Source organism: Dromaius novaehollandiae, chromosome W, assembly GCF_036370855.1.
Source record: "Dromaius novaehollandiae isolate bDroNov1 chromosome W, bDroNov1.hap1, whole genome shotgun sequence".
Classification (NCBI taxonomy): Eukaryota; Metazoa; Chordata; class Aves; order Casuariiformes; family Dromaiidae; genus Dromaius; species Dromaius novaehollandiae.
This window is the reverse complement of record NC_088130.1, coordinates 24,855,375-24,879,717: the sequence shown is the minus strand read 5'-3', so window position 1 is coordinate 24,879,717 and position 24,343 is coordinate 24,855,375. Positions and strand designations below refer to the sequence as shown.

The window sequence follows — 24,343 nt, the reverse complement described above, 5'->3', positions numbered from 1 at the left end:
AAATCTCATGGCAAGAGGCATTTCCTTTCGAACAAAAAGTGGCTGCACAAATCTGTTTAAACATCTTGTGGCTGAGTGTTGTTCTGTTAACTGAGTTTAAGCCCTTAATCAGGGATTTGCTGATCTTAAATTGGTCCACATAGTGATATTTCATCAAAGATACAGTTGAGGTAAATGTTTCTGGAAAGATAACTAGACTTAAAATATCAGCTTTAGATTTCCTTATTTCAGAGTGAGGAAATGTCCATAAAATTAATGTTTTAATCACCTGTGCAGCTGTTTTGTCAAAGACTGTTTTCCATCAGATGATTAAAAAAAAAAATCAAACATTGATTTGGTAGTATATGGAAGACTATAAATGTGCCTTCTGACATTACTGCTTAATTTTAAAGTATGGGGTCACCTTTCAACTCTGCACTTTCAAAAATGCATGAATGTATCTTAAGCTGCTTTCTCAAATCTCTACCAGGAGTTATTCTCTGTAGTAAAAAAAAAAAAAAATCTTTGGACAGATGTTCTCAGGGTTAAAGAGTATTTTAAGAGGTAAGGAACATGGAAAATAAATGTGTTTGATTACTGTGGATTTGATGCCTGCTCTTAGATTTGAAGAAATGGATTTTTTTAGAGTTGTATTTAAATCGTGAGAGTATTATGTATCTGAAGCTTTTTTTCTTCTACAAACACTTCTGGTGTTCCGGCAATTCTACAAAGCCAGCACAGTTACAAATAAATTTGTATTTTCAATCCTTAAGTAAGTTTGATTAATATGATATTTTGTTCAAAGGTGTTTCATAAGTGTCAACTTCATACAGGATGACTTAGATGGGATTTGATGAGACAATCGTCTAAGTATTTGTTACTGAATAAGCTCAGAACTTTGGCTTCATGGATGCCAGTCGTGCTGGTGTGTGTTTTTTTTTTTTTTTTTTTTTTTTTTAATATGCCTTACAACATACCTTACATACATGTCTTACATTACAGGACACACAGTCCTGTTTAAGATGCTTTAGTCAGTAGAAGAGAACAACGGAAGCAAATTCCCCTCTGGTGTCGATGTTCTCATTGAATGCTTTTTGCTGCTTTGCCCGTTCAGCTGCATGGGGCAGCTACCCTACAGATCAATTAAGAGTGTTTTGAACTTGCTGTGTAGGTGACTTGGCTTTTGTTTTGTGAGCATGGGTTTTTCTGAACTGGGCAGTTGGATAATACCAAAATGACGGTTTCTTCCATGTCTTTTGCCAGACAGGGTAGGCATCACATAAGAGATTCAGCAAATTATTTACTGCTATTGGGGAGTTTTGGGTGCACTGTGTTCTCCTAAACATGGCCTCATTGTGATCTCCTTGTGTCATGGCCATGTGTGTTATCATGAGGTTTGGGAAATACAGTTTTTTTTCATCTGGTGAAGTCGAGGTTGCTGTTGGGCAGAGGTGTCTGCTCAAGAACTGGTTGTAAGCTGATCTATACTGAAGCGTAACATAAGATATTAACTATGTTATACTGACTGTTACTTCTGTATTTCAGAGCTTTCCGCCAACACAGCTGCCTTTGCTAAAAGTGCTGCCATGTTAGGTAACTCTGAGGACCACACTGCTCTGTCTAGAGCTTTGTCTCAGCTTGCAGAGGTTGAGGAGAAGATAGATCAGTTGCATCAAGAACAAGCTTTTGCTGATTTCTACGTGTTCTCGGAACTGCTTGGTGACTACATTCGTCTCATTGCTGCAGTCAAAGTGAGTACTACTAGGAAAAATGCTACCTTTTGTTTAAGGTCACACTTCACACGCTCCTTAATTTATAGATCTGGAGTACATGCATGTCCATGTGCATTTACACACTTGATCATGCAGTTAAGACTTGCTGAGCTTTTGCCTGAATTCCAACTGAGTAAAATGAATGAATCCATAATCCACACACACAATCCCACAATAAAAATGGTTGTGATCAAAAATGGGCATGGATTAACAGGATCCAGACAAAATGCAAATGGTGAATTTCCTCTAATCAGAGCAATGCTAACTGTGTGCAGTATTTAGGGACCCCATGCTAGTTAGCATGCAGTACTCTTTTCAGGTAACTGATTTTTTTTTTCCCCCCATAAAATATTTTCAAGAACATAATTTGGCTGTATCAGGTAGGTAGCCAATAGTATCAGTAAGTAAGCAACAAATATCATTTGGGGATCTGCATCTCATTTAAAGTATTAAGTTTTGGTATAAATCATGTGGTACAGCATGATTTGGTTTTGACATGGGGAGTGATGTCTGACAGATTTTATCTGGAAGTATCTTTGAACTTGTCAGGTTGTTCGGGGAAAAAAAATTGTGCATGCGTACACTTTAATTCTGCTACCTCAGTCCATTGCTAACGAAAATGTATTGCTGGATAGGTATATAGTCAGTGAAAAGGTTTAATAGAATCTGTGCTTAGAGAAGCGTTCATATAATGCAGCACTTTGTAGTGGTTGCTTTGGTAGTGTTGTGATGGGACAAGGAACAGAACGAAAATGAAATGGTGTGGGGCACTAAGGTGTCTCCTGTGAGGAGGCTTATTAAATGCTCTCCTTTATTTGTAGGCAATATTTAGCTATGTAATCATGCTGCCAAATTAAATGCAAGACCACTTGTGGTAGGCACAGTGAAGTTTCTTTGAGTACACTTGCTGCAGTTTTATCCAGAAATATATTTCCTTAGTAGGAATGTAGACAGCTCTAACAATTCCAATGGCTTAATAACTTTGTCCATCTTTACAGGGTGTGTTTGATCATCGAATGAAATGCTGGCAGAAATGGCAAGATGCTCAGGTCACCTTACAAAAAAAACGTGAAGCTGAAGCAAAGCTCCAGCTCGCCAACAAACCTGATAAATTGCAGCAAGCTAAAGATGAGATAAAAGAGGTAACACTATCAAACATTTCTGTTATCCTGGAGTCCAGTCTTTTTTGCATTGGTTCATTCATTCCACATTAATGCACTACTTTATATGGTTTTTGTTTACAAATCACTTATTCATTTGCTGTTTTCCATATTTACTGAAATTGTTAAAAGGAATTTATTTAAAATATTAAATGTGCACAGTTGTTATCCATTCTAAGATCTGTAAGGCAGTTGAATTCTGTCTCTACAGAGTCTGGGAGATGGGAGGAAGGGAATATGGGCAAGCTTTAAAATGCTTTTAACTGTTACAGATGGCTTGGGTAGGCAGAGGAGCATCTCAAGGCTTCTAAAACTAAAGTCTATCTAAAAAGACTAATGGAGAGCTGTTCCCATGTTTTGCTTAATGATGCTGCATTTCTGCCCATATATGTGTGTGTATGTATATATGGTATAATTTCAGTAAAAATAAATCTAACATGTTGAAGTGTCATAATTTATACACTTTTTCTATCATGCTTCACTAAGGAAATTGAAGAGGTAGGACAACTTAATTATTTAACATTAATGCACATATTCTAGTTATGCATCAGTATTCTCTCATTAAATAGTGGGAGAACATCATTGCAGATTTCAAGCTATATTATGCTATTATTTCATTTGGCTGCCTCATTCATCACTAACCACAAGCTGCTTTGTTCTTTCTGAACTTCAGTACATTTTGCATATAGTGCTAAAGTTACTCATTAATTTGTCTGTCTTTTACTTTAAAAAAAAAAAAAAAAAGCCCTTGTTGACTGGTAAAACCTGAGTTTTGTGTGACCACATTCTTGTTGGTTGGCTCTCTTGATGTCACCCATCCATCCACCATACAACAAGTGAGCTGAAACTCCCTGGCAAAAATACTTCCTGAATATTTGGAGTTGTAGGAAATACTCAGTGACTGTTTCTCATTCCTAATGTAAAAAGAATTAATGATGTTTCTGGAGGATTTCTTTTTCTTACTTCGGGTGATTAGAGAAGGTTTTTAGTAAATCCACAGTTTGAATATGATGATGGTGAGTTATTGCTGCCATTGAAATAGAACTCAGCAACTGGGAATGTATAACAATAATCCTTCTGGCAGAGAAATCAAAGTGGAAGCTAATGCAGCTTAAGCTTCATCCATGACTCATTCCTTTTTGCTGCTAAAAGGTAACAGAGTAGTCCTAGAAACACCATACTGAGCAAGGGAAAGATTTCTCTTTTTCAGAAACTATAAGATTGCAGACTAATGCGGTGATAATTCCTGCAAACCCTTGTATTTGCACATCATGAAACTGGAGTGTTGGGTGCATAGGCCTACAGAGGCTTTAACTGAAACCTAAGACAGCTATAGCTGCTGTGGTAGGAAGGCACAGGTTATTTCAAAGCAGTCTTAATCTCCCTTTTCCTGGGCTGAGCTTTATATTGTCCTATTTATTAGCTAACTCTCTAGGCTGTGTGCCTACCAGTGTTTCCCTGAAACACATCCTGTTATGGCTTATTGCACAGCTTCATAAATGTACATCTGAAGAGACAATATGGGAATTTTGAATAAATATAAACTAAAAATATAAATATCTAGGTATTTGCTTGAACGTTCTTTGCACATTGCAACAATAAGCTTACATGGCACCACAGAATGCTCTTGGCAATAGACAGCATCACTGGACTGCTGACAGGAATATATTGTACTGGTGTACGTTGCTTCCTGGCTGCCTTTTTCTTAGGAAAATAACTGTTGCCATGTATATGAGCTGTTGTCATTCAGTCTGTTGAGATTAACAGATGCAGTTTCATTTTAGAAATGTCTGTAAGCCTATGTGTGTCTCAGTGTCAGGCATTCCAGAGAACTGATAGGTTTTTTATAATATACCTACACAGGTGGCTTAAATTTAACAATTTTAGAAAAAGCAGGTGCAAAAAGAAGCCTAGTAATGAGAAGGTAATATAGCTGGTGATGCATTCTCAATGGTGTAGCTGGATCCCTTTTGCCATAAACTGAATGTTCATAAACATGACTTAGTGTTATGTAGTATTGATATGTTAATGCCATGTTCCCAGTATGGCAAAACCCTATGAGCAGCTTCTCTTCCTCTGAATTGTCCTTCCGTGCTGCTCTTACTCGCAGTAACTTTTCTACTCCCACTGTCTCTTTAAACAGTCCCCAGTGAGCAAGAGAGCACGTGCTTTGGCTTGCCCAAGCAACATGCAATCTGACTGCATAACCAAGAAATACATCCTCATTAGTTTGTCACCTGCCATCTACAGCAGAATTATGACAAAGATAAGCATATATGTGACCTTAAGCAAAGATGAAGATTTAATCACCTTTTCCGTCAATAGGAAAATACAGGGAACTTACTGCTTTTCGGAGACTCTCGCATTTGATTGTGACACATAGTCACAGAAAGCTTACAGGTTTAGCTTCCTCTTACAGTAGTGTTTGTTAAGTAACATAGCTTTAGAAATCTTTTTTCTTTGTTACAGAATCTTTGAAATATTTTTACTGTGTATTCTGTGATAACAAACCTAAGATATTTTTATAAATGCTATGTAGGCATCATTGCCTTTGGTGGTATCATTACTTTAACTGATCTGATGACAGATCCTTCTCTACAAATTCTTATACTAAGACTTTCCTTCAAGTATGCCTAAAACCAAACAGCTGCTTTTCAGCTCTTGAATGACTGTCACTAGTATACTAAAAACAAACCAACCACAGATACTGATAGACTGAATGGAGAACACAAAGCCTTATCTCTGCATGTCTTTCCTTTGCCAGTGGGAGACAAAAGTTCAACAAGGGGAAAAAGACTTTGAACAGATCTCCAAAACCATTCGCAAGGAAGTGGGAAGATTTGAGGCATGTATAATTGTTCAACTAACTGACAATTTTACTTTAATATCAACATTCCAAGCAAAATTGCTTTAGAGTTTAATCTGCCATAATTAATTTACTTTATCTATTAACAGAGGGAACGAGTGAAAGACTTTAAAACTGTTATCGTCAAGTACTTAGAATCATTAGTGCAAACACAACAGCAGGTAAGAGAAACCTTTTTTAAAATTCTTGTACAAGCTAATACTCTGGTATGTTCCATATTAGGTTAATTTAAAAAGACAGGCTTTAAGCATAGCAGTTACTAAAACATAGAGAATTGATTCTAGTCTGTACTAGATTGTTGAACGTAGTGATTGCTGTCACCTAGCTATTACTGTTCTTACTTGCATAGCTCTAATTTAGGAGAGCAAAGGAGAAGCTTTCTTGGGGAAGCGTGAGGGAGTAGTGTCTTCTGTTCTTCCTCTGAAATTGAATTAATATTTTCACTTGTAAATGGGAGTAAAGTGTATTAAATGTGTGCTTAAACTTACTGAAGAGATGTGAATACTTCATTTCTTTTAATCAAAAAAAGTAACGTGCTGAATATTTTACGGCAGTAAAATAACTTTCTGTTAAAGGTAAGAGTAGCAAACTGAGCTGGCAGACAAATTCTGTATAACTATATCTCGTGACACAGTGCTCAATATGTAAGAGTAGCTCTGTTACCATGAGCAGATGTGTGCATTTGTTACTTGTGGTTTTTTTCTTGCATCATGTAACAATGTTAACGGATAATAAGAAGCATCTGTGTTCTTACTTTGTCCTGTGGGGACAAGTTCAGCACCCAAGGAGGAAGGTGTATGTGTTTTATTTTCCAACATTCAGTACTTAACAGTGAGGTGTTTTCCTTCTCTCCAAGCTAATAAAATATTGGGAGGCATTCCTACCTGAAGCCAAAGCCATCGCCTAAAAGAAGAATATTCCAAATAACAAGACACTCTGGATGTTTGTCCTGGATAAAAAACTAAATTCCACAGTGAAATCACTTTAAAATCATCCAAATAAACCACTATATATTTTATGAATTAACATGTGGCTCTTTTATATACTACAGCATTTTATTAACAAGCTGCATGTCCTGACTCTCTTTAAAGTGGACTGTGGCATGATGTTCTGCAATACATTGCTGAATTGAACACTATTGTGTCTTAATACTTGCACTAAAATGTGCACTGCAAGGCCAGAAAGCAGATATTTTTGTTCTTTACAATACAATGTTCTGTAGTATGTTTACCTTATCTTTATGAAACAAATTTAATTGCATTGATTAATGTTCACTTACACATTCCTGTACAAAATCATGTTTTTGTGATTACAATAATAAAGGGATGTACCTTGTGAAATATTAAAGTCTGGTTTGTTCTCTTCAGATGTTTAGCATATTCTTAGAAGTAGCATTTATAACAAACTGAGGTTATAACCAAGGCAGAAACACACCATCTGGTAAAGAATGTCAAAGACAGTGCTAAAGATTCACGAACAAGTATTTGTGGTAAACTATTTTTTCTAAATTTGATTCTCTTTGCTATAGGTATTCTTTTCACGTGAAGTTATCACCTTGCCTTGGTAAACTGTAATGCCTTAATACTGTTAGGATCAAAAGACTGAAGCTTGACCAATAGACATGCATCAGCTGAAATCTTTTCTGAATATCATACAAAGCTCCTGAAGGGCTAAGTTCACCTGCTGGTCAAATATAGATGTCATGTAGGACTGATAAATTTCATCAGTTTTAATCTTGTCTTGAATAGTCTCAGGATACAAAAAGGAAAAAAAATCTTTCATTAATTCTGGTAATCGCGGGAGGAATAGAATTTGTATGGCTTATGGTCAAGAATAAAGAAACACTCAATACCATTTCTGAGCAAAATGGAAACTTAGATTCAGCTGAAGGATCACGCACTCTGATTTACACAAGGCAACTAGTTTAATCTTTTGAGATCAGTGCCTTCCCTTACTTCTGCACAGAGTTCTGTTGATTCAGTATTTCTAGGAATTTTCCAGGAAATTAGTACAGAAGCTAAGCAATTTGAAAAAGCCTTTATCAAGTCTTCATCAAGCACTATTGGGAAAAAAAAAAAAAAAAACTGAAATGCGAAAACCTTAAGCTTGTAGTAACTTGTGCATCAGCCTTAGTCATTTTGCCTATAAGTGGTCTTGACCAGCTCAAGTATATAACAGGTTTGTTGTGAAGAATTTGAACTTGGCATAACACCCTGAGTGTTGTAATATACTTGACTTTGGCTTGCTCAGCACTAATGAAAATTGATAGGCAGCTCAACATTAAACCTGAAATTAGTTACGATGAGATTGAGTGGGTACTTCAGAATTAAAGACTAGTTTCAAAATGGTTAAACGTGCTTTCATGATCTCTTTTCTTTAAGCATATTCTACAGATTTCTTTGTTCTTGATCCTTTTTGCTTGCATCAGGATCTGAACTGAGATGAATTCCAGATTCATTTTTTTTCTCTGTAATGAGTGGGGAAAAAAAGGAGCAGTAGCTTTCACATAGGTGTGGAGCTGCTTAGTCTTCTAGTAGGGATTAGTGTAACTTTCTGTCTGTCTGATTATACTAGACAGCTAAAAACAAGAATGAGTAGTGTAGAAGGATTTTTTTTTTTTCCTTAAAAAAGCAAAACCTGTGGGAGAACAAAAGCATGATAACATTTCTGGAATTAAGTGGCAGGGAGTTACTAATACAAATGTTTCATAGTCTTTAGCATCACAAGATTAATTTTAACACCCAACCTGATGAACTGTGACTTTTGGCTTGCATAGAACAGGAGTATTTCTAGGACCTGTTTGTTTTGCTTATATTCCCTTACACCATAAAGACTGAGTGATTGCTAATCATCTTTCCTAGTACAAGAAGGAGTAACATCTGTACTAGCAGATACTACTCAAACCAAGCGTATGGAGGTGTCGCTGAACTGTTTTCACTGTGGAGCTCACTGCAAGATACTATATTTGTAAATGTCATTTTCCTGAAACTCCAAGTTACTAGTGCAGAAGAATCCTTAGAATGAACAAAATGAATGTTGGCAAAATAATGAAGAGCTACTGTTCAGGTGAGGAATGTAATACATTTGTAGTGCTGTGTAAAAGGTAAGTTGTGGTGCTATTGAAGTCTAGTGTCTCAGGTTAAAACAACCCGAGACATCTACAGCCATGAATTTTACATTATCCTTGTTCTTGTGTGTATCACATCCATTGGTTTTTTTTTTTTTTTTTTTTGAATTGAAAATGTATAGCCACTGGATGATAAGGTGATGTATTTCAAATTGAAGACTAATATTTCCTTGAAGGCATTGTTACCTCTTTCTTACATTGCATTCAGTGTTCTCATCTATTCTTTAGTCACTGTCCTTTTAAGACAGAATATTCTGCTTTCCCTGTCAGTTATTCTTTCTTGTATCTCTCCCAAATTATTTCCTTCTGAAGACCTCAGCTGGGAGTTTGTGTTTTGACATATCTGGAGTTCATGCCCCAAATATGTCAGTTGCTTTCAGATTCTGGTGGCAATGACCTGCTGGCTCTTAATGGGAAGTTCTCCATTCACCTGCAGTCTTCTGCCATTCTCGCTTTCACATGTGTTCTTTCTAGGCTTCCAGTTTTCACAGCTATTTTTTAGGGTATTTATCTTGGTCAAAACTGGGATGAATGATTTATTTACGTTCCTTTTTTTGGTACAGCAAATGATGTGTGTGCCTTGCCAATCTTAGTCATTGTTTCATTCTTTGATTAGTATATCCTGTGCATTCAAGTGAACAGTAAACATATGGTAAAATTATGTGTATGGTGAAACGATTATCTTAAAATGGGCATTATTCTGTCTGGCCTTTCATTTGCAAGGTAGAAGAGTCTGTGTAATGATTTGTATCCCTGGAAAAATGTGAATCTATTATAACTGTACAAAGAAAACAAGTTCAATATTAAACATATAAGGAGCTGCATTTTCAGGGCTGTTCAAGATCATACTTCTTATCTACTAAGAGGTTCCTCCAGTTTCTTTATTCTTCTGCCTTCCATAGTTGAATGAGAGGTGAACTTGCTAACCAGCAAAATAACTTTTGACTGCACTACTAAAAATACCTTTTTTTTTTCTTTCTCCTCCCAAATCTGTGAGGAAACCACCATCATATGAAGGGGAGACAAAATAATCTAAATCTGTTGTCTGTGGTAACATCATTTAGAAAAAGGGTCTCAGAAGAAGGTGGGAGGCAGCTTGGACAGAATTTGGAGGTGTTCTTTTAACAGCATAGTTACATGAAAACTAGAGTAAAAGAAATGCACAGTGAAAATGGAAAGGGGAGAAAAGATAAACCATATCTATGGTTCAAGAGATGATCAAAACAGGAATAGAGATGCACGAATTGTGAGAAAGGAAATACTTGCACCTTAGCCTCACATCCCATGTGGAACCTCCAGGTATGTACGCCAACCCACCTACCCACCCACCTGCTTACCTACCTACCTACTACCCCTGCTTTCAGAGATCCACTTCCTCATCAGCTCCCAACATCGTGGCTGTTAAGAGAGGTAAGTAACTTCATGTTTGATTCTGTGATAGCCAAGGCATGAAAAACTTGTATGTAGAAACCTGACTGACCTTTCCAGAATTGTCTTTCTCCCATCTTCTATCTTCTGAAGTCACATGCTTACACAAGATGGTCTAAGTTGTACTAACTGTATGCTTAAAGTGCTTTGTGCTGCTTTAGAAACAACTACAGCACTCCAAAAAGTTGAAGCTAAATCTTCACAGAAGAGAGAGGAAGAGGTGAACGCCTTAATAAGCAAATGTTGTTTTACCTGTGGGATTATGACGTGTGTTGAACTTTGCTACTATTTACTTAGGAAATCAGTATCTGTAGGATTACAATGGAGTGCACCAAGGTCACAAAAACTGGTTTATTTAAAACCAATCTTTCTGTTAGCAGTTGGAAAGTCAGCAAACCAAGGTTGACTGTGTTCTTATTAAAGACTATCTCTTTTTTTTTAATCCAGGCTCATGTTTTGATGTGTGCTTAACTTATCACTTTGATTAGAATTTTTATATGCATTTCCTTTGCCTGCTTCTAGTCAGGAAACTAGTCATTTGGAGAGTCCTTGAATAGTGAGGATTACTTACTGGGAAGTGTCATTTGAGAGTTGCTAATGTCTGTTCCTCTCTTCCTCTCCCATGATTCTTTTTTTTCTTCTTTAATTTCAGGACTCCACAATCTTAGGCAAAGGAAATAAGATGAAACACTTGAGGAAAGGAGGATATGTGTGAGGAGGGCACAGGGAGAAGAGTTACTATTAGGATAGTTGTCATCTGTAATCTCTTCATCCTAGCATTAAGATGCCAAATTTGCCTAGGGGGAATTGCACGGAGACAACAGGAGAACAGAGGAAAAGAAAAAGCTAGGGTGGGGGGCAGAGAGAGAATAGAAGTGGCCAAAAAAGCTTTTTTTTTTTTTCTTCTTTCTTCAAAGACATGTTTAGTTTTAGATAGACTGAAATCTGATTGTGAAAATAACATTCTCATTCAATCATTTATTCAAAGTGTGGCCTGCTTTACTGATTAGAACTTGTTCTAAGCAGTCGTCATTCTTGTTGCTGTCGTCTCTGTGATAGTGAAAGACTAAGATGGAGTCTGGCAACTACAAGTCAGAGTAGGAGTATATTTATTTATTAACTTATTTTCGCTTCTGGATCAAATTAACTTAAGAATACAACCCAAGACACTGATACCTGTAATTAAAAACAAAACAAAACTAAAACAAACAAAAAAAACAGATGAAAACCTACAGTTCCTAGAGGACCTTTCTGGGTCTGCTTAATAGATGAATTGGAAGGCAACCTGTGTAACTGTTACCAGTATAGCTCAACCCTTTCACTGTTTTGCTGTTAAGATTACTAACGTGATTTTAATGGAAGTCTACCCCAGCTAAAATCTAGCTACATTGAAACTATATTCTATTCTCTTTGCTGCTTTTGTTTTGGGAATCATTGTGTCATTTGTGCAATTAGCTTTGAAGAACAAGAATCCTGGGTAGTACTCCTGTTCACTTCAGGCTATCTGTGATTTGCACGGATGTTGATTTGTGTTTTAGGAATTAATGTTCTTAAGGGTTGTCATTGTTGTTGTTGTCCCTAAAGGTGTGAGAAAGAAAAGAAGATCCTTGGTCTGTCAGCCATGTGGAGAAATTCTAATTTTTCTTTAGCTGTAACTTTCAAGATTAGCTAACTAATGATGATACATTGTGCAAATTAAGTATTTAACATTCCAAAACTTATTGATGTATTTGAATTCAGCTCAGCCTGTAATCTGCCTTGTTCCTCTTGGCTGATGCACAGTCAAAAGTTCCATTATGTACTATTGAATTTGAAACCAGATTAATGTCTCAAACTTTTCTTTGTTAATAAGTTATACTACATTAGGGAGGAAAAGTAGCTTTTGGAAATTATTGGTTATTTAGATTACCAACAACCGCAAATAGTGCAAATTTTTTCCACTGGCTTCTTGTCAGCATAAATGTATTATGGTGTAAATAGTGTCGTTCTTATTGTCTGTCCTTTTTATATTAGGTGAAGAACAGAAATTAAGCATAGAGATTGGTGTCTTCACCAGAAGCTAACATTTATGATAGCATGAAAATTATCCTTTTGTGTGCCTACAGTTAACACACTACTTAAACCACAACTTTCTGTTATTATGTGGGCTGACTTTCTATGGGAAAAGATGTCTAGCAGAGCATGCTTTGGGGAAAAATGGGATTGCTTATTCAAGCCCTTTAGTCTTCACTGCATTTTAAAGATTTGATATGTACAGCTAAAGCACTATCAAACAGTGCGCTGGGCCTGGGAACCAAAACCCGTTTGCTCTCATTGCCCCTGCCCTCGGGCAGCGCTGGAGCTGGCCTGGAGCCGCTGGCTGTCAGCAGCTGCTGACGCTGGCTGAGGAGCAGTGTGGGGCAGGAATGGGAACCTCAGACTGCCTAGCTTTGGTTTCGGGTTGATTTTTATTATGTATAGCTGTTACAGTGTTTTAGTTTGGTTTTTTTGTGTTTTTTGTGTTTTTGTGTTTTTTTGTTTTTTTGTTTTTTTGTTTTTTTGTTTTTTTGTTTTTTTGTTTTTTTGTTTTTTTGTTTTTTTTTTGTTTTTTGTTTTTTGTTTTTTGTTTTTTGTTTTTTGTTTTAAGTCAAAAGTATTCTGTTTTGTATCAAATTCTCCAGGTCTTTGCCTAGAGCAAAATATAGCTAAGTATAGCCAGCAGTAAAACAAAAACAGGGGGTGGGGGGAGGGAGGAAGAGGGCTTGTAACACTCTTTTCCTCTTGATGTTTCTAGGCTAAGAAGGAATGAGATTAGTTTTCAGAAGGCACTTCAAAAAAATGCTCTTTGAGACACTGAGCATAATCATGGAGGTATGATATAAGTAAGACATAAGAAGTCATTTATTTTGATTCATGTCTGTTTTTAAGCTATGCTGTTTATACTTGAATCTGCTTATACAAGATTAAACCCTTTATGAGCAGGAATTTATAGCAGTAGCTGCTCTTTTAAAGATCTGTGAGAGATAGTGAACTTCTCCATCTGACCACTGAAAAACTGTCCCAGCATTTATAAAACCTTATAAGGTGAAGTTTTAAAGTATGGACATCTAGCTAATACAGCTGTGGTTTGTTGTCCTCTTGTGGTGTATCTAAGTGGTTTGAAACTTGGGGGCTGCAAATTCGTGTGAGGCCTGGAGTATGGTATTCCACTTTTGTTTCAGCTTTCAGCGCTTTCGAGTCATCAACATAGCTGCTTTGGGCAGGCGGGAAGTTTTATCTAACCTCCCAACGAACCATCTCTGTGATCTCTGAAGCGGTTTGGTTTGCTCTGCTAAGTAAGGAATTAAGAGACATTTCCCCGGGAATCCTCACAGTACAGCCAGTTTTCCTCGGCTCTGGACAAAACGTGAACGTCAGGGGTTTCCCAGCAGGAAGCATCACAGGAGACTGGCACTGTGGTCAGGGACTGGTTCTCCAAGTGGTTTGAGCTGGGTGAACTTAACACTACGAATTCATCCCTTTTTAAAGCTAAATGATGAAGCTGTTCTGGATTTTTTTTTTTTTTTTTTTTTTTTTTTTAAATCCTTCCTCTCCTCGTTTGCGGCTGGGCCCTCCTGGTCCTAAAAACCGCGCCGCGCCGGCGGCACTGGCCGCCTCACGGCCGTTGCTCCGCGGCGGGTGTGGCACCCCATGACGCACGCGCCGCCCGCCGCTCCCGCCCTCAGGCCCCGCCCGGCGACACGTGGGCGGTGTCACGTGCCGGCCAGCCGATGGCTGCGGCGGCGCCGCTGGCGCGGCTGCGGCGGGGGCTGTAGGGGGAGCGGGCGGGACCCCTCCCCTCCCCAACCCCCTCCGCGCCCGGCCCGGCCCGCCGCCGCCATGGAGGTGTTCATCCCGTCCTTCCGCTACGAGGAGAGCGAGCTGGAGCGGGGCTACACGGTGAGCGCGGCCGGGCGCGAGACCCCCGCGCCTGGCGGCGCGGGCAGCGCCGGGGCCTGCCGGCCGCAGCGGACGGGCCGGGTCTGCCCCTCCCCCGGGCGGCCGCTGTCGCGCGCGGGCCGTTATAACAACCGCAGTAGCGGTGGCGGCGGCCCGTCCCTGCGCGGCGCCGGGTCCGGGCTCCCGGCGCAGCACCGGGCCTGCGGGAGGGACACGGCGGCGGGGCCGGGGGAGGCTGGGACGTGGCCCCGGGCGTCTCGGCAGCGCGCACGCAGACACCCGGAGGAGGGTGCGAAGAGCGCGGGGACGGGCTCTCCTCAGCCGGGCCCGCGACAGCGCCCGGGGTGCTGGGCGCGAGTCAGAGCACGGCGAACTGTGCCTACCTGGAAGACGACACTTGTCCTGTGAGGGTCCCTGAGCAGGCTGCCCAGGGGGGTCGGGGGGCCTCCATCCTCGGGGACCTCCAAAACCCACCTGGACGCGGTCCTGGGCAGCCCAAGCTGGGGGGCGGACCAGAGGCCTCCGAGAGTCCTGTCCGACCCCAGCGATCCTGCAGCCCCATGGAGCTGTTGGGATGAAACGCTTTTTCATGTGTTTCTTGGTGGATGTATGGGATGTGCTGACCCAAAGGCCAGGGCACTTGGCTAAAGGTGGATGTTCAAAGATAGCTTATTATATTAAATGTATTCAGTAGTTCTGAGCTGTTGAGAAATGCCAGGGCAAGTCTGATATTACAGCATAGACAAAAGATTGCTCACTGTAGGGCATGGTTGTTTAGAGTCCAGCTGCATTTCTCCATTGCACCTTTCAGAGGAAGGCAGTCCAGTGATAAGCTCATCTACCTCATGCTGATGCTGTATATAGTTCGTTCTTCTTCTGTATTGGTAAAACCATGCTAGTCTGCATAGATATTTTCAAGTGCGCCATGGGCAGTTTGCCTTTGCTCATGTGGTGGAAGTTTGTACCTCTACGTGCACAGGAGTTGTAGGTTAAGTCAAAGGTGAGCCAAATGTGAGGGCGTTGTTCTGCTTCAACCTCTCTGACCTCTAGGTCATTCATTGGTGTCAGAGCTACAAACTGAACTAGTGAATTTTAGTAGTAGTGAATTGATATTTTTATAGCAATATGTATTTTTAGTATTTATTTTTAGTGTTTGTATTTATTATTTATTCTTAACAGTAATTCTGTCTGTGAATCCTGTTGTCCAAAGGATTTGTTTCAAATTTTATAAATGTTACATGGATGCCTGATGTGTAAGGCCCTGTTGACTAAGCTTCAAAGAGATTAGACTTGAAACTGTATCTTTCTAGAAAACAGATTTTAATCTTGAAAGTGAAACAATGTGCTTAATACAGCACTGGTTGTCTCAGGTCACTGGTGATGAGTGACTGTCATGCATTTGAAACTTGCCAGTATGAATGTGGTCTGGTTCCATAGAGACTAATAATTGTTCTTGTGTTGATGAATTGTGTTGCCTCTTCAGTCAGCTGAGTGCATTGAATCTCCATTTTACACCCCATGCGAACCATGATGCTTTAGACTATCAGATGCGTTAGTTCAAGGATTTCACTGAGCATGAAACAGTGATAGCAGTCACAGCTAAAGTTCCTCTGGGTCAGGCATCCTTGTGGGAGAGGATATGGAAGTCTCTTCTGATAATAATAGGGGGGGGTTGGTTTTAAAGGGTTTATTGACTATAGGTGATCAAGGCATACTTTAATGCAATTGAGAATATGCTACATTATTTAATAATTTGCATAAATCTTGTACCAAGCAAAGGAGTTCGTGACTGATGCAAATGGATGTGCTGTAAGCATTCCCTCCAGCAAAACAACGGCTCGTGAGAGCTTGACATTGCTTACTGTTGCTGTGTACTAGCTAGGAAGATACTGTGTGGAAAGAGATGTTTACATAAGAAAAGCATTGACATAAGAATTATTTTGTATTGAGCCAAAAGATGATTTAGCTTGATGAGTTTTTTGAATAAATGTTTCAGTGTCCAGACCATACCTGCTCTCCTTTTGGGCTTCTCTATGTGGGAGTTAATGGTCAGAAGAAGCTGTAGTTTCAGTAGATACCGCTATAAACTAGAGTGTTGCAGGGTGTTGAAGATAAAAGATCTTGTGATTAATTAGTCCATTTAACCTCTGTGGGGCTACTTGTACATGCTGAATTTTAAAAGTTGTGGTAAGAATAGAAGGTGACTCTGTGGAAGTATTGAATCTCTTTGAAATGTAACCTCTGAGTTTAAGGGATAGGTAGAATCCAGGAGTGCTGTAATACAACAAAGTGTGTTATTTCTATGAAACAGTATAAGTAATTCTATTTCAATTATTTTATATCATGCAGCTTATGTACAGTGTTAACATTTAAAACAAGGTATGGTGATGGTCATAGGAGTGCAACTTACCACACTTTTTACCATTCTCTTTCCTGCAAGTGATTATTTACTACTTAGTGTATCCAAGCTCCAAATGAAAATGTTTGCTCAGAGTGACTGAACCAAGGAAATATTAGAGATGATGTGATTAATGGTATAAAGGGATGATGGTGCTTGGGCTGCACAGAAGTTTGCTAGTGTGTCAGTTCCACGCAAGCCGAGTAGCGTGCCGGGAGGTCATGAAGACTGGTCTTCCCCTCTGAGTGTGAGGGGTTGTTACAGAGAAAGTGGGCTGAAGGAGGGGTTTTAAGAAGCACGGTAACAGGTTTTGTAGTTTGTTTGCTAGAAACAGTGCCAGCCATCTCCTGTGTTAAGTGAGAGAATGGAAGAAGAGTGACTGGAGATCCTCTCTGCAGTGGCTCCACACAGCTGAGAAAACACGCTTTCCTGTTTCCTTGGGCGTCAGGTTGTCTTGGGGAGGACGGGGTGCCTGCTGAAGGGAGCAGCTCCAGTTCCCCTCGTGTTCATCCTGCCACAGCTTATTCTCGCTGGCTGGAAAGAAAAGGTGGAAAGGGTGCTTGTCCTCTTCTTTAAGGAAGCCTGTTAGCACCTTGCTGGTTGTTCAGCTTGATTCCACAATGCCTGTTGCTTTGGATGGTTTCCTTTTTCTCCTTGGTACCTGTAGACAGCAGTGGGAAAGTGGAATAGGCAAAGAGCTATCAACACTAGCTAGCTATAGAAGCACAATACACTTTTGGAGAGAGGGTGGAAGTAACTTGCCACAGAAACCTCTCCCTAGCTCCAAAGGGAAACCTAGGGAGAAATTAAGAAGTAAAAGAAGCTGGGTCTTGTCCAGTGAGAAGGTTGGTCAAAGGAAAGAAATGATTAGGAAGAAAAAAGATGGAAGTGTCTGCAATGCAACACTTGAGTTAATGCTCTGTCAAAGAAGTATACGGGGAACTTGTTTCCTCCTGACTTTCTTCTGGGAGCACAGCTTTACCAAACCTCTCTTCCTCTGGTGTAAAACTCTGAAAACTTTTTTTCTCCAGAATAGTCAAGACTATAGTTGCACTTGCTCCAGTTTTGTTTGGGGTATACCTAAAAGGGTAAAAAAGAGAACAGGGAATATGTCTGTTTTCCTTTTGGCAATTAGATTTCATTGTCAGTTTAAATTGATGACACTAGCTTCCAAACTATTGAGCCTGTGCTAATAAATGCAACAGTTGTTCGTAATTTGGCAGTGAATGACCTTTAAATGTAGACGCTTACTAAGGGTATCCCTAGGGAACAATTTAACTTCAAAATGACACCCATGTGTTCTTGTTATCATTTAAATATGCTCCTTTTGTCAATAACAGAATAATAAATACTAGTTAGATTTCTAAAGTTGATTCAGAGGCTGGGAAACTTGCTGCATAAATTAGTGTACACTTGATTTATATTGACCAAAAAAATTTTACAATGGTATGTTGCAGGTCAAGGTGACATACATTTAAATGTGTTGTAGAGCAGAGGTTGTGCTTGACTGACACATGTGCTTACTGCGTTTTTAATTAACACTTTAATACTATTCCTCAAATTGCTTCCAAACTTTCAAATGTTGTGGAAGTAAGATGTGACCTGTAAGATTCTCAAGTACTGTGGTTTTTGGAAAGTTGATAGGCTTTATCTCATCTGTAGAAGCAACAGTGTAATTACTAGGCTATACTCCTGCTTATGGAAGTGCAGAAGTACAATGACTTGAAGTTTTTTATAGCTTATATATTCAGGCATTCCTTAATATTGAAGTCCATGTGCATAGAGTCAAAAGGGGAATTTGTTAGGTGTTCTTCCATATGAAACCAAAGAGTGAGCTACTATAGCATATGATAAATGTAAGAGATTATAGATGGAAGGCTAGTGCTATTTTATAAGTACTGATGATATAAAACATGGAGGGAGTAATTATGTGAATGAGTTTATGTAAAAATAACTTGAGGTATTGCTGTTATAACCCTTTCACTGACTCTCTGGACTGTGCGAACTTGGTAGTTTTAAAAATCTGAACAGGCTCTGTATGTCTAAAGTGAGTAGGAAATTTGCACGTATTAAGGCTTCTTACTTACCAGTCTGATTTGTGAGAGCTCAACAAGTGTTACGTTGTGTCCCAAATTCTGTTGCAGTCAGTGATAGAGCAGTTGCTCCAACACAGTTCACCGGATTTTCAAGAAATTTAAACAGAAAAATTAGACCCATTTTAGCAACAGTTGGACTCTTTCTGTTGCCTTCACAGAGAGCTTTGAAATGTTGTGATTTCCCTGCAGAGATGCCACAGCAGCTCTGTACAGATATTTTCTCTCCTGCATGGGAACATGAAGAGTGTAAAGATGATTTGACAGACGCCATTGGTTTTGTAATGTTAGAAAAATGCTATATGAGACAATTGGTTTTTCAATTCTAATGAAAAAAAAGCATTAGTAGATTAAATAAAGCTGGTGACTTAGGCTAAAGATTGCTGTGGTTGAAAATACGTTTTGTTGTTGTTGTTAACTTTTGTATTTGGCAGCACTTTGGTATTGGTGATGAAATTTCTTTTCTCCAGTTAGTTTTCCTACTGACAGACTTCAGGTCAGTGGTATAAAACTGACTATTTTGTATGCAACAGGAACTTAGAGTATAAAGTAGGACAGAGAATTTCGCAGTGTGCGAAGAAGGCAGCTAAGTCAGACACTGGAAAAAAGTACAACCAAAGTGAAAAACTGACTGACTGAATGTATCCATCGCAATCAGTTAAAGCCATTTCTGTGTGTATGTTTAATCTGGTTTGGGATGTTGATGGATTAGACAGACATGTAGCTCCTGTGAGCTCTGTAATTGTGCATATGCTCAAAAAAGCCCTCATCCATAGTCACAAAATCCTGGTGGAAAGGGCCACGTAAAATTCCTTTGAGCGAGCAATCACTTTCAATGGTTTCTGTAGGGTGTTCAGAAGCAGGATAAACAGCAGCAAAATGATTACCTATATGAATTTACGTCTTGAAGGAGCAAGAGTTACCACATATTCTACCAGGAAAGCATAACTGCAGAACGTCCATTTCCCACTTCTCTCCCAAGGCTTACTGATTTGTGTTTTGATGAGGAAGTGATGTTTTCAGAAAGATCGGGCGTAACAGAGCATTCAAACGTGTCACAATAAAGATATATTTGAATGTCATTGAATCTTTGAGAGGTAGTAGTAGTAGTAAAATGTTGTTAGTATGGCACAACTAATCAAATTATTTCATCAGAAGAATTCTTGCTTAACTGCCTGTGCTGGTGTTTTCTGCCCATGTAGCATAAAGTTATGATACTTGTAAAATCTAATGAACAGAGCTAGTGTTAAGCATACATACATTCTTTGCTTCCTGGGAGGAGTGAGGACAGGCTGACCTTACAAATACAGCAAGAGGGAAAATGTAATAAGTCTCTCCCTTTTTTGTTATTGTAACAAACATTGTAATTGACCTTTGAACTTTTTATTGACAAACACAATTGCATTTCAGGTTTAATTAATAATTAGTCATCATTGTAGTGGCGTTTATGAAGTTATCTTGGAATTTTAGTATTTAATGATACCAGTTTTACATAAGGTAGTTAAAAAGCTGAAGATGTGTGTTTCACCTACGGTACTGACTAAGTTATTAAACTAATTAAGCTGATACTGCAGGATCAATTTCAGAAAATTGTGTTTTTAATAACAAGTATACATTTTTGGAAATACTGGAAATTTTAAATGACAATTCTTCAAAATTCAATTCAAAATTATCAGTTGGAAAATACCATCAGATACCCATCTGCTTATGGATATTAATTTTTGCAGTCTTTGTGAAGAACGTTATCTGTGCTATTAATTTCCATGAATGGACTCTTCTTAACCTTAAGTGACTCTCTTTTTAAGTAATTTTTTGAGATTTTTATATGAAAGAATTTAAAGGTTGCTTATGTGGAGGCTGAATGTGTATATAGATCCATCTTAGTGGTTCACTGATGATTCTCTTGGAATTCACAAGAAAAAGAAAAGAAAAGAAAAGAAAATGATGGATTTTTATAGTGCAGCCTAGTGACCTTACTAGGAATAAGGACAAAATTTAGTCAGAGTCTTGATCCAGTTCCCCTTAAGTCAAGAAAGGTCTTCCTGGCACACTGGGAATGATGAGGCTGTGGAGAAGATGGGTTTGTAAAGCAGATGGCTTGGTGTTTAAAATTCCTGTGCTGCATTTGGCTATGGTGGAGGCGATGGAAGTAGTTCTGTTGGGCATGCACCGTGGAAGCGTGCTAAGGGAGTCTTTCCAGGTACTGTACTCTTAATGTTTTTGCTGGGGATATCGATTATTTTTAATTGCTTTAGAAGAGCTAGAAGAGGAGTTATATCAAATTTTCATTTTCAAGTTTTGGTAAGACTTAACTTTCTGTGGTTTGGAGAAGACTAAAATAGCATTTTGTAGAGAATTTTGAAAGAGGATTTTTGATGACAAAGCGGAAATGTTGTCATTTACTTTGAAAATGGCACTCTATTTTTTATGGGAAACGAAAGGATAAGTGTAAGTACTCTGTTAAAGGACTGTTTATTTTTAGGTTTCCTGATGATAAATATCTGGTAGTTACAGCATGACTACTCTCTTTCCTGGAACAGTTATACCTAAATATAATGTTATAAGCATGTCACATTTCGTAAACCATTAAACATACTGTTTTGTTTTGTTTTAACAGATTATTTGATGTGCAACAGTGATGCTTGGATATTTTGAGGAGTTAAAATAAGATGGGACAGAAAGAGCATATTATGAGAAAGTAGCACCATCTCCATTTCCTGTTCTAAAACATGTATCATTGCCCCTCATTTTTCCTCTGCTGGTGCAGTGAGAGCTCCCCCTCCTGTTCAAAACAACTTTCAGCACTAAAAACCTGCAAATAGGAAATCTTGCCAAGACATTTTTGGATGCCAAGCACCACCTGTCTAGATGGAAAGAAATACTTATCAGAAATGACAATAAAACCTCTGTTGCATCTTCCATTTCAAGTATTATAGACATTTGAATATCATATCTGTGGGTCCGGATTAAGACCAGGGCCTCTAGGTGAGAGTTGTTAAATTGTGTGTATAGTACACATTTTCGTGGCATGAGAGTTTTACAGCTTGCTTTCAAAAGACATTGCCTGCATTGGTAATGCTTTTCTGCCTGATGAGTTGTCGTGACAATTAATGACTATTCTTTACCGTATTATCATTGTTCGAGTACTGGGTTCTTTAATATAGTGAAAATGGTACAAGACTTCTATTTTAATCTTTTCTCCCACTAATGCCCCTTGAAAACTCTGAGCTAAGAATTACTCATCTATCTTCATTGTTTTATTTTTTATACTCATTGTCCCCTGCTATGTTTGATTCCTTTTTTAAAAATAGGTTCTGTTTTTATACTAGGGCAGGAAAGTATTCATATGCAGCAGTATCCCCCGATTGGAAAGTAATGAAATCTGAAGCTTTCCCATCATCTCTTACATAAGGACAAATTAAGAATCTTGATTATGTGGTGAAGCAATCAATTGTTCAGCAGCAAGTTTGTATTGATTGCAGGCTACTGCTTTTATGAAAAGTGGTCACTTTAGTGAGCATTTCAGCTAACTGGAGTTTACTTCTGGTCTTGCACAAGACTGTTTCTTTGCATTTAGATTGTCTTCTTTACCCTTTTTATTTAGTAATCAAGCCTCTTCCATGAACAGGAGTCCCTGGTCGTGCTTTTTCCTTGCAGTCAAGCTGTGATGGTAATACATTCTAACTTTCTTGTTCCTCTGAGATGAGGAAACATAAGGAACATATCTTCATTTTAATTGGTGATTAATGGACTAATAGATTTATAATAATGTCATGGAATGTTACAAAAATATTTACTTTGATTAAAAGTTGTGAGAGGGTATTCAAAAAAAAATGAATACAAGTTTGAAGACCGTCATTATAGAATCAGAAAATATATTGGCCTATTGTTTTTCTGATTTCTTCCACCTTCTAAGAAAAATTGTATCCTGGGATGACATACACTGGCTGAAATTCCAAGAGACTTGGTTCTTAAAAGTAAGTTAGAGAACATTTAAAAGCTAGATTTTAATTAAGGATCCATTCTCTCTCCAAAATATAAGAGCTTAGCTTCATTTTCTATGTCATAATGAGGAAGCAAAAAAGGCAGTAAATAGCTAAAACAGTCTATTTTTGATATTGAGTAGAAAATACCAAACACCTTTCATTTTGCTGATCACTCACAATGTGGATGTGTGACTGGCAACAACATAATCCATTTTTTGCACTGTTTCCTGTGAGTGTTTTAAAATTCCTGTTTGACACAGATTGCAAAGCTCAAGTAGTTACGCAAGTATTGCTGAATATGCTGTATTTTTTTCCTTCCGTGTTTTGCCTCCATGTCAAAATCTGTTCCTTCGGTAGTTTCAAGTTTTGCCTGCCTTTGGCAGAAATGTTGCAGTGTCAGACTTCCAGGTTCTGCCATAAATTCTTTGTGCCAGTTAGGAAGAGGGAAAGAATACGTGTAGATGCATTTTAAAACGGGTAGCTTGGTAGTGACTTGTTAGGAGCGTTAGTGGGGATAGCAGTTCTCTCCTCTTAAATCAGACGATCCTTATGTTGAGCTGAACTAGAGACAAAATAGGGGAATATATTCCAAGTTCAGTACTTTCAGTTAAGAAAAGTCCTTTAACATTTTCTTCTTACCTTTCGGTCTGTGATTGCTATTATATAGTTGTCTGGAAAATAAGCATACAGAGAAATAGGAGTCAGAAGCAGTTGAATGTTCTGTAAACTAAGAAAAAATGACTGCCATGAAACCATGAAAGCCAGCTCTGATTCTTTTGCTGCTTTTTTATGTGAATGCTGTGATATCATCCCTTTTCTATTAATTCAGTGGCTAACATGACATCCACAAAAGCAAAGCTTACCCTGACTGCCTAAGTGTTTGAATAATACGTTTTGTGAACTGGTGTAAAAAATGCAGTTACTGTGGCTTTGAAGAAGATTTGGTGTCTGGGAAAGTACTGGCAACATGCTGCACATTCGAAACTATTTTTTGCTACTTGCTAAATAAATTGTCAAAAATCACTGATTTGAAAGGGGGTAAAAACCTGCTTAAAGTAATCACAGATATAACTGTTATCTGTTAAGGGCTAAGAACTTAATGCCCCATTTCTCAAATGAGTTTTTACAATAACAAGATAGCTATATCACACTCTTAAGTGAAAAGCTCATGAACTTGCCTGCATGGTTATTTCCAACCTCTACTCTTCTAACAAGCTCCCAAAGTTGTTGTTGCTAATAAAAGTGGAAAATGGACCTGATAAAAATGTTTAGTCTGCAGGGCTGTGTTTTATTTATCATATCACAAAAGAACAATGTTTTGTTGCATCGTGGTCAAAATAGAAGCGACCTTGCTTGTTCGCGAGTGCTCAAAGCCTAGAGATAAGAGAGGCAAAATAATAGAGTACAATAGCAAGAGTGTAGTGTAATTATTTGTGGCTTGTCAAGTGAAGCCCTCTCAGGCCCCAAGTGATTCAAATCTGGGAACTCTGCACAATTCCGTACACTCACCGTAGCCAGCATCAGAGAAATCTCGCCTAGCTTCTGCGACAGTACTGAAATTGCATCAGTTTGTCATGCACTGAGCATGCCAGCTTCACACAATATCATTTGCTTGC

General features: G+C 38.6%; 2 protein-coding genes across 5 annotated transcripts in view; both read left to right on the top strand.

The window, feature by feature from the left end:
- LOC112992366 (sorting nexin-2) overlaps positions 1–7,124 on the top strand; it is a 34,509-nt gene extending 27,385 nt beyond the window's left edge. For both annotated transcript variants that reach the window (XM_064500882.1, XM_026115367.2), the window contains 5 exons: positions 1,525–1,730; positions 2,750–2,893; positions 5,676–5,756; positions 5,867–5,938; positions 6,634–7,124. In XM_064500882.1, coding sequence (XP_064356952.1) covers positions 1,525–1,730; positions 2,750–2,893; positions 5,676–5,756; positions 5,867–5,938; positions 6,634–6,684 — 554 coding nt within the window. In that variant the 3' untranslated portion in view covers positions 6,685–7,124. The remainder of the gene's footprint in view (positions 1–1,524; positions 1,731–2,749; positions 2,894–5,675; positions 5,757–5,866; positions 5,939–6,633) is intronic.
- A 6,916-nt stretch (positions 7,125–14,040) lies between these two features.
- The window catches only part of LOC135323441 (sorting nexin-24), an 87,273-nt gene continuing 76,970 nt past the window's right edge, over positions 14,041–24,343 (top strand). For all 3 annotated transcript variants that reach the window (XR_010385475.1, XM_064499652.1, XM_064499650.1), the window contains exon 1: positions 14,041–14,250. Coding sequence is in view for 2 of the 3 variants with exons in the window: in XM_064499652.1 (XP_064355722.1) it covers positions 14,191–14,250 (60 nt within the window). In the remaining variant the exon portion in view is untranslated. The remainder of the gene's footprint in view (positions 14,251–24,343) is intronic.